This window comes from Phalacrocorax aristotelis, chromosome 3 (assembly GCF_949628215.1).
Source record: "Phalacrocorax aristotelis chromosome 3, bGulAri2.1, whole genome shotgun sequence".
NCBI lineage: Eukaryota > Metazoa > Chordata > Aves > Suliformes > Phalacrocoracidae > Phalacrocorax > Phalacrocorax aristotelis.
The window spans coordinates 112,457,592-112,467,728 of NC_134278.1; the positions used below are offsets into that span (position 1 = coordinate 112,457,592).

Consider the following 10,137-nt stretch of genomic DNA (forward strand, 5'->3'; position numbering starts at 1 on the left):
TGATCAGAGCAGAACTAGCGGTATCTGGGCTGGAGGGTCAGAGCAAGCCGGGGCAGGGCGGGTGCCCGTGCGGGTAAGGCGCACTCGCTGCTTGCCGAGGGCTAGCGAGGGCAGAGCCTGGGGCAGCTCTCAGGGAGACACAGCCTTTGGAGGGGCAGCTTGGGAGAGCTGCGGCTGCCAGAGCTCCGGGCCAGTGTCACTGTCCTCCACCCCCGTGGGCTACCTTAGCACAGGTGGAGCAGCGTGCCCCAGGAGTAGGAGCGGGTTATGTGATAGACACAGCATAGACCTTCATTAGTGGGACCTTTTTAATGAACAGCAGCTAAGTTCTGGAGGCATCAAAATGTATCATTCTGCAACTAGGAATTTACAGACACCACAAGCCACATTGCTTATTTTTTTCCTCTTTTCTCTGACCCTTCTACCACTGTCCTTTATGAAAAACAGAAGTTAAATGAGAGAAAAATAGCTTTAATGAAACATTTGGGTTGAGAAATCAAAATTGGACGCTCCAACAACAAGAAGTTTCAAAAGCAGTAACAGCACCTTGCTGAACTGCAGCACACTTGCCTTTCTTTTTCCTGAAGCTCAAGCCATATTATAGCATACACCTTGATTCAACGGCTGGGCGCAAAGATAGTATTGTGGCATTAGTTTAACATGGCAGATTTTCCTAGGCATGGAAAAGTGAATTGAACTCAAGCCCTGAACAATTTCCTGGCTCCTGCAATCAGCACTGCAACCTTTGTCTTTCCAGTAAACGCATCTGAATTGTTTCCCTGCACGACTACGCGTAAACTTGTTTATTATTTTATTCTAGGGAGCTGGAGACAGTTTTGTGGGAGCACTGGCCTTCTACCTGGCTTACTATCCCAAGTTACCCATGGAGGAAATGATCAGGAAGTCTAACTGCGTCGCATCAGTGAGCGTCCAGGCACCGGGGACACAATCTTCATATCCTTACAGGAAGGACTTGCCTCAGGACCTTTTCTAATTGACATTGTCTAGCTCAAGACACTGATTTTATCTTATCCCAGACAGCGTTGTTATTCTGACTGCACTGAGGTTCTCCTCTGCTGACTGGAAAGGCTAGGAAATCTCTTTGCTTCTTATATGGGGAGTCCTCTTAGTTCCTGTTGTAAAACAGTAAGATGGGGTGGGAGTGGTGGGCCTTTCAAACACCACACAGCAGGGCTCCCTGGCCCCACACATACCTGTCAGGCTCGCGGCCATCCCACACAACACCCTCTACCGAACCACGCGAAGTTCACAGCAGAACACCTGAGGGTATTGGGCTCCTGGCAACATTTTTACTTTATCAGAACTCCTGACACGCAATGGCGGGACACAAAGCAGAGCCTTAGCTTTGGGATTGCAACTGCAGGCGCCACAGCCAGCGTCTGGCTGGTGACAAGGCACTGTATAGCCAGCCCTGGGCCAACTGCCTCAGAGGTGGGCGCTCTGCCAGGCTGCGGGAGTGCCCTCGAACTGGAAAGAGAGGAGGGCTAATGAGATAGACTTTGAAAAATGGTTCTAGCCCCATTGCTCTGAACATAGCTGAGCTAATTAAAGAAGAAAAACTTCCAAAACCATCCAGAGAACTACATTCGCTATCTGCTTCCTTCATGCTTGACAAAAATACAGGAGTGAAAAGTCCACCTGCCTACTTGACTGAAAATAACATAGCCCTTCCAGCCGTGGTCTTAGCTTATCCCAAAGCTCCTCTTATTTCACCAGGCTTCCATTGCTTCTTCCTTTCCTAGGAAGGAGCTGGTGCAACACTACCCCTCCAAGGAATGACACCAACTCGCGGTCACTACTGTTGAATCTGTGGCCTGTAGGTTAGAAAAACTTGCAACCCTGCCATTGAACTCCTGCTGTGGAAAATGTGAATTTTTATTGCCTTATAAAACAATAGTTCCTTTGAAGATTACAGCCTCTTTCACAATGGAAAACACAGACAATGGGATTTGCTATTTGATTTTTTTTAATTGAGTACTGTAAAAATAACTCAAAAGATAAATAAATGTTACTGTGATGATCTATGTCCAGACACGAAGAATTTTCTCTCTCTACATTGTTTTATTCACAATGGCCTTCAAATCACAGGAGACGGTGATCCCAGTTCATTTCCTCTCTTTTCAGCCCATGTTGCTGGATTTCTGAATTAGCGTTTGCCCTGTCCGCCCCCAAAACCATCCTCTCCTCATGCATAAATCAAGTCCAGTCATTGTTCAGATAGAGCGGATTTTTCTCTTCTCTGTGAAGAGGACACGTTGTTTTGCTATAGGGGAAAAAAGAATCCGTTAAGAAGCCCGAAGTGTTAAAATTCAATTCAATGAGCCTGTGTCCCTTTGGCTGCCTTCGCTGCCTAAATGAGTGTGGAGCAAGTGACTGGCACGGCACTGCTGTTAACCAACTCTTGAAGGAGTTTAGTAGCGCTTTCACTTTACCACATGTAATTTTTAGTTCCCAAGAGGTCCATTTTACCTCTGTGAAAATAAGCATCGGGATTTGAGTGGCTGAAAACATTCAACAGCTGCTCTGTGTGACTGTTCTGAGTCACAGCTGCTCAATGTAGGGACAAAAATAGGTTCTTACTGCTTTCTACTACTCTTCAGCTTCAGAGCCCAAACAACTACAGATGATGAGCTGGATCCAGTCGGTCTCACAGAGTGACTGAAAAGTTAACTCTGAGTCCTGCGCATCTCTCAGTGAGGCACCGACGGCCCCTGCCTCCAAGGCCTGGTGCAGACATCGGCAAAGTCAGCTCAGCTACAGGTTAAGCACAGTCAATGTGTTACCAGAAAAACAACTTCATTACATGAATTCCTTTGAAAGCTACGCAAGAGCAATCCACACAATAACAAAAATCTTCTTCCACATAGAAGTTTCGCATTAAGAAATACTGCAACTTAGTAACACATTCTGTTGCTGCAGTTAGGAGGTAGTGAAACTTGGGCACTACTGCCACCACTTCACTAAAAAGCTTCATTCTGTGGAGGTCCCAGGTTTCTGAGAAGTACAAAACATAAGGTGAAAATGCATGCCAAGTGAAAATGCTTCCTAACATATTCCTGATGTGAGCTGGTAGCTAGACTCAAATTTACTTCTCTTCACACATGCAGCACTTTCTCACATCAATTTCTCACTTGTGTTCTACTACAGGCTACAAAGATCAGAGCTTTTTTTCTTAATTATTTCCAATTTCATACTTCAACAACCTACTCCATGTTCTGTATAGGCAGAAGCCCTACTTAGCCCAAGCTCTCCACACTCTTCACGTTTCCTACGAGCTGCGCAGCTTCTGGAGGATCACTTTGCACAATGTTTCGATGCAGTAATTTAAACTTCTTACTCAAGAAAATAATCCTAGTGACCTCCAATTCCCTTTCTATATGGAATTCAGGAGGAGAGCCACAACCTCTGTCAGCGGGAGCACTCTGATAAGAGCATACCACTGCTCTGGTGGTTTCTCTCACCTGCCATAAACCTCCTGTACTGCTACATTGGAGCATGAAAAGGTTAGTCATCTAACAAGAACATAATGAGAAAAAATAAGCTGGAACCACATAAATACCAGCCATGCATGTTATCTACTTAAGAGCTGCTTAATATGTTTATTCTATAGATTTAAGTAAGCCTTTTTGGCATTAACTCCCCCATGCTATTTCTAGTTTAAAGTCTAAGTTTCCCCAAATTATGCTTTTTAACGTTAAATTAAGTTTTTTAATGTTTACTACAGAGCAGTTCCTCCCACAGAAACTTGAGCTCTTAGTCACCTTTCAAAAAGCCTGGTGAGCAAAAGGCAGCCTGGCAAGTTCTATAAGCCCCCAACAAACCAGATTCTTACACTGAGAAAATTTGCAAGGACCAGAGGAGCATAAAAGAACCCACAAACTGTCAGCTGGAGAGTGGTATCATTTGTGGAGCAGAAAGAACTCATGTTTATTTCTTTAAAAGTCCATTTTGTAAGTGATGGTTAAAATGTATTGTCTGGGGCGCCCATGGCAGCTCAAATAGAACATTTCTATTGATGCAGACTTGGTGGCTGCTTGTTGGAGGTAGCACAGACTAGCAAACCACACAAAGAAACAGAATGAAAGAACTCCTGTGTTGCTTTGCTTTGCCACTGACATGTGGCACAGCTGTCATCAAAGATTCTGATGTGTCGGGCAAGTCATTACTTTGTTTCACTGCTACAATCTGTAAAATGAGGGTAACATTTACTTCCCACTGGAATGTCATGAAGAACAGCAACTGTACGGTCATCTGAGTATGAAATGTTATGACATATTCTGCTCAGATGGAAAAAATCCTGTTATATTCAAATCTTTTTCCCCACACAGTCAGAGAAGCTTATCCAAAGCAGGCTGACTTCTTCCCCCAGCTCTTACCAATGGGATCATATCTCAGCAGGACCAGTTTTTCCTGCAGTCGGAGCCTCCTGATGTTGAAACAGTAGCCCGTCTCAGCCGCACTTTTCATCCTCACCAGAACATATCTAGAGTCATAAGGAACACCTGTGTCAGTGCACCGGCATGCAGCAACCACCCACCGCGTGTCTGCCAGGGCACAGCCAAATGGACAAGCTTTTAGCATAAACATTTTGGCACAATCACGTAAGGTACTTCATTTCACCTTCACAGATGTTCTGGATGGGAGCGTCAATACTATAGGCTGAACTTGTAACCCAGGCAAAGAGCCCACTACAAACCAAAAGCTCCAGCATCAAGTTTAAGTAAATGACTCCTGAAGAGAATACAAGCCCAGAGAGAAGTAGCTCCTCCAGAAAACAGTGAGGGGGGAGAAAGACAGACAGACAGACAGACAGGAAAAAAATCAGCTACAATTGAGTCACTACGGCTTAAAAGATAACGGCAAGAAAGGAAGGATGATGGTAGTTAAAAGATGTTCAGGCTGTAGATAACACCGTGTTGCAGACTATCACTTCCACATGCAGAGAGGAACCCGAGCAGATAGGATGGAACAAGAGGCATGCAAAAGGAGAACCAGGGCCCCTTGGCACCATCCATCCTGCTAGTGATGCAGGGCTTGACATTAACCCAGCCATGGGGACCCTGTTTCCCCCAGAAGGCTCTCGGTTTGTGGGGCAGATGGGCAGCCACTGCGGTGTCCCTGGGAGCAGGGAAAGCCAAGAGACTGAGAAAGCCACCACCACAGCCCCCACCCTGGAATTATTCAGAGACCTGCACAACTTCTCAGACACAGGGCATCTTCTGAAGGTTAAAAAGAAAGGTCAAACCCTTTAACCAGTCCATAAATACTTCCTTCTCCTCCATTGCAATAAAGAGATGGATACATCTCTGCACGTGGACATTCAATTAATTTGCCTGGATTTTCCTGCTTCTAGTACAAAATGGTCTGTCAAAATTAACCTTGAAGAGACATCCATCCTTCCTCACTTGTGCAGCTCTGACCAGCATGCTTCCTTGAGCTCTCCCTTCTCAGCTTTGCAATCTAACTTATCACTGAGTTCAAAATAAACCAAACACCGGATTCCTGCAGACCAGCTAACAAGCATAGCCTAGGGATCTTCCCCAGTTATTGTCCTCTCCTGTACGCTACTGCAGGTGTGATGTGCAGCACCAGTAACCACACAGGCTCCTTCCCCTACACCTTGCCTACTTCCTCAAAGCCTCTCTGCAGTTCCCCCTTTCTGGGGGAATGGGTGGTATCAGTATGACCAGGGTTCGGCATTCTTGTGCACCACATATCTGAGGCCAAGCCCTTTCTGAGCGATACACCTTGTTCAGAAGACTTGCTGCCCAATGGAGAAACGTAACTAGGAGCAGAGGCAGAAAAGAACAGTGGAAAGCAATCAGGACACAGGGAGAGAACCCAAGGGTAGCACAGAAGGGTAACTAATATAAGGAGATAACACACTCCTGAAGTATACATGGGGCTATACAAAAAACAGAGGAACATTAGGGGGAAAAAAAAAAAAAAAAAAAAGGGGGGGGGTTGGGGGTGGGAAATCACTACATTAACAGTAGTAACACCATTTTTTAAAACCTGCTTTTTCACCTCATGGGAACATCCTGCTTTGCTGTGTTTGTTTCTGCGAGCAGGTAACAGTAGCAGGCTGAGATGTCAAACTGCTGTCTTCCCTGTCAGGCGCATCCTTGGGAAGCGCTTTCTTGATTTCAAACCCTGACAATTGTGCAGAAATCCTGTAACAGAATAATCTCTTCAAACCCAGAAAGTGGTTGGTACTGGCTCTGCTGGGGCCTGATTCTTAAAAAAATATAAAAATCACAGAACGTACCAAAGGCTGCAGCTGCCGAGACTGTGAAGTACCAGATGTAACACACTTGCACAGAATGCAACTTCTGAGAATCAGAAGGCAGGAATGTGTTCGTATAAATGTATCAGTTTAGCCCCTCCTGTTTGTTTAGTTAATTCTCTTACAAATAACATTTTGGATGTAAGCCATTCTCTCCACATGATCCTGTCTCCTTGCATCCACACTTAAGACTACTGGCATGCTGGAAGTACATATTCCTTCCTTTCCAACCCTTAAAACACATCAGCTTTCTTTACTGGTCAAGGTACTCTGACTAATTTTCTTCCAGAGCCCACTACCATCCCTCCTGAGCTGGACTACAGCACAAATCAAGATGCCCAGAGGGCTGACTGCACCCCATCCGCTCCTCACAAATAAAGATTTGAATGTGCTAAAACTGGGAAGCGTTCTGCACCCTGCCTGTGAGAAGGGTTCACAGCACCTGCCCAAGGCCCAGCCCACGAACAACACAAAGACCCATGCTGTACCTCAGCCCGCTCTCCTCAGCCAAAAAGTATGAAAGCTAAACAAAACGAAGATTATCTGGATAATTTATAGCCTCTCTTTAATCATAAAGCACAGAGGTGTGCTTTCCCTGCGCAGGGCACTTTGGATACTACAGCTCAGCTCAAAACAACAGCCCATAGGACAAAACCTGCCTTTGCTGCATTTTTAGAACCTGGGGGGGGTTTCACACCATCCTGTACTTAACCTGTGAAAAGACACACATGCAGAGGGACAGAGAGGACACAGCTAGACACAAGGATTGCAATTCTCTCAGGTGTATTAAAAAATTCTAGAGAAGCCTAATGTTTTGTCAAGTCACTTAAAGATACAGGCTAGTATCAAAAACTGGTGAAGAAAACATCACTTACTTTGATTTGCTCTTGGCCACTGGATTTTTACAGCATGAAGAAGAGAAAGAAAAGAAAAAACAGTTATCGTTTTATCTTGTTTCCTTTATATGCAACATATAAAGATTAAGTTTTCCACTGCCGGCCTTTGCAATAGCCCCAGACAGATTGTGCAGAGATTTACTGTCACAAAAAAGGCCACTTGTCTTTCCAACTACGTGCTCCCAGTTGCCTGCTCTTTCTTGCATCACACCACTGTGCAAACACAGCACCCAGCACAACAGGCAGCACTTGCTGCAGCCTCCAGATGTTTTCAATATAACACTTCAATGCTACACGTGAATTCACTAGATGAACGCGCAGTTAGGGCAGGTATGAGCCAAAAGTGCTGGTGAAAAGAGCAGCCCCACTCTCCTCCACTTATTTACACCCACTCCTGCTCCATTCCTGCCATAGTGCCAACACAAGGGTTTGCGTCTCACAAGGCTGGTTTTAGGCCCTCGATCCAACCCACCGCATGGCATGAAATAAACAGAATTATTTTCTTCTGTCAGCTCAGTGAATTTAAGGTAGTCCTAAATCACAGAATCACAGGATGGTGGGGGTTGGAAGGAATCTCTGGAGATCATCTTGTCCAACCCCCCTGCTTGAGCAGGAACACCGGAACACCTCCAGGTGGGTTTTGAATGTCTCCAGGGAAGGAGACTCCACAACCTCCCTGGGCAGCCTGTTCCACTGCTCTGGCACCCTCACAATAAAGCAGTTTTTTCCTCACATTTAGGTGGAACTTCCTGTGTGCCAACTTGAGCCCATTGCCCCTTGTCCTGTCATCTACAGCGTAAATAAAAAAAAAAAAGCCCTACTGAAATTTAAAAAATGGCTCTCTCTGTTCCGCCAGTGCAAGCCTTGCTTAGGCCACCGTGAGCTCCGGCTCAGCCTCCCGTGACACACACGCCCCGGCACACGCCAGCGTGCCCAGGCACGGCGGCGGGCACGCTCCACACCTCACCTCACCCCCCCCGCTCTCTCCGGCTACTTCCCACTTTCCCACTCAAGAGCCGAAGGTTCTCGACCACGCTCAGGAAGGTCCCCGCATCCCGCTCCCCTCGGGTTCCCCGCCTCGCCCCCCTCGGGGCGGGGCGCCGCCCCTCACCGGCACCGCTCTCAGCGGGCTACCTCTCCTCAGGGCGGGACGGAGGCGGGGGGCGGACCAGCAGCCCCGGCTTCGCGCCCCGTAACGGCCGCCCCGCCGCACGAGGCGGCGCGGGGCACGCCGGGAGGAGCAAGCCCCGCCACGAGGCGAGGTGAGGTGAAGGGCAGGTCGCGTCGTCGTCGCCGCCGCCGCCCGCCTCCGAGGCCACCCCCGCGCCTGCCGCCACCGCCGTCTCCCCCCTGCCTCGCCCCTCCCCGCGCCACTCACAAGCCGCCACCGTCAGAAACATAACGTCAGTCCCCACTAAGCCGTCCCGCCGATCCCCTCCCCCGCCGCCACCGCCGCTTCCGGGCTGCCCGGCAGAAGCGCTTCCGGGGCGCGGGTTAGGGGGCGAGGCTGTTTGCCTTCCTGTTCCCGGCTGGGCGCGCTCCAGCTCCGTCCCCGCCCCCGCCCCGCGCGCGCGGAGGGGCGGGGCTGGCGCGCGGGCGGGGCGCGGCGGTCGTTGCGGGGCGCGGGCGCCGGCGCCGGGAGGAGCGGGAGGGAGCGAGGAGCGGCGGGCGGCTCCGGCAGGCTGAGCTGCTGGGGTCGGCCCCAGCTCCGGCCCCTCCGCTCACTCCCGCCTGCCTCGACTCCCTTCTGTGTAAAAAACAGCGTGCCGCCGCGGCGCCAAAGCCCCCGAGGCGTTCGACAGCCGCGCCCGTCGGTGTTGACGGGGTGACTCTGCAAAAGCCAGGCAGGAGGGCTCGGGGGGCACCAAGGCAAGCCCCCATGCTCCTCTGACCAGCCAGGCAATGCGCTGCAAGTTATCACCCTCTGAAGAATTCATAGAAGGCCGGTGGCTTACTGCTCCTCCCTCTCCCGCCAGCTAGGTAAATCGGTAATGAAGGAATCCCAAGTCCTAAAATACTTAGCAGTTACCAAGGCAGTAAAAATGCCGGCTTGACGTATTTAGGTGGAAAGCAAGACTTAGACTGTATGATAGCCTGCAGCTAATTCAATATTCTGTGGCATGAAAACAAATGGCTGACCCTATAAAAAAGTGGCGCAAGGTGGTGTCCCAAGGAAAGCAGCATTGCTTGTGTCAAGTGTTCGCTGGATGTGTTGTTCCTCCTTTTGATTCAATTATTTCCAAATACTTCCTCTTAATGATACAATGTTTCAATCTTTACTATTTGGCCTTCAGAAGTATAAATCTAGTAGTTACATAATCTGCCCATGAATATCAGAGTGAGAACTTGAAAACATTCAGGATGATAAAATGTGAGTACTGTAAGACTTCGTCTCTTTGATCTGTGTTATTGCCTCAGTCAGAGCACAGACTGAAATGGAATGGGATTGCCAACCTCCTGACTTCACTGCCAGGAATATAAATCAACATTAAAGATGATTTTTAAATGAAATAGCAAGTTAAACATTTGTACAAACACATCATCAAATAGAGGTTATACTGCCTCTTTAAACCTCTTCCCTGCTGGCAAAAATAAAACTGTTCCACTGACATTTTCTCTGCTCTGCTGTGACAAGGGCTGCATAAATATAGACAACATGGATCAGAATAGACTTCAGCAGTCGTCGACTTCCTTTCTAGCAGCCTCTTCTGCAGACAGTTTTCCATAGCTATGGGTGAAAAACAGGGAGTCTAAAACTAGTATATATGGCAAGATGGTGACAGTGTAGCATGTCCCCGATGGAAGCAGTCATAGCTAACCCTGGGGGAAAGGCATCCCGGCTGGAAGAAAGGAGAGAGAGTCCGGATTTCTGACCCTGACTTTGATACACATTTGCTGTGTGGGCTGGACAAGTCATGTACTTTGAGATCTTTG

At 48.1% G+C, this 10,137-nt stretch overlaps 2 protein-coding genes across 5 annotated transcripts in view; one reads left to right on the plus strand and one right to left on the minus strand.

Moving 5' to 3' along the window:
* RBKS (ribokinase) overlaps nucleotides 1-2,053 on the plus strand; it is a 70,802-nt gene extending 68,749 nt beyond the window's left edge. For all 4 annotated transcript variants that reach the window (XM_075089117.1, XM_075089113.1, XM_075089114.1 and 1 more), the window contains one exon: nucleotides 821-2,053. In XM_075089117.1, the coding sequence (XP_074945218.1) occupies nucleotides 821-994 (174 nt within the window). In that variant the 3' untranslated portion in view covers nucleotides 995-2,053. The remainder of the gene's footprint in view (nucleotides 1-820) is intronic.
* On the minus strand, nucleotides 1,970-8,717 carry MRPL33 (mitochondrial ribosomal protein L33). The gene is made up of 4 exons (XM_075089118.1): nucleotides 8,582-8,717; nucleotides 7,183-7,201; nucleotides 4,398-4,504; nucleotides 1,970-2,284 (listed from the first exon to the last, which is right to left on the minus strand). Exons 1-4 carry the CDS (start codon nucleotides 8,601-8,603, stop codon nucleotides 2,235-2,237), a joined length of 198 nt encoding a protein of 65 aa, XP_074945219.1. The 5' UTR covers nucleotides 8,604-8,717; the 3' UTR covers nucleotides 1,970-2,234.
* Between the last annotated feature and the right edge of the window lie 1,420 nt (nucleotides 8,718-10,137).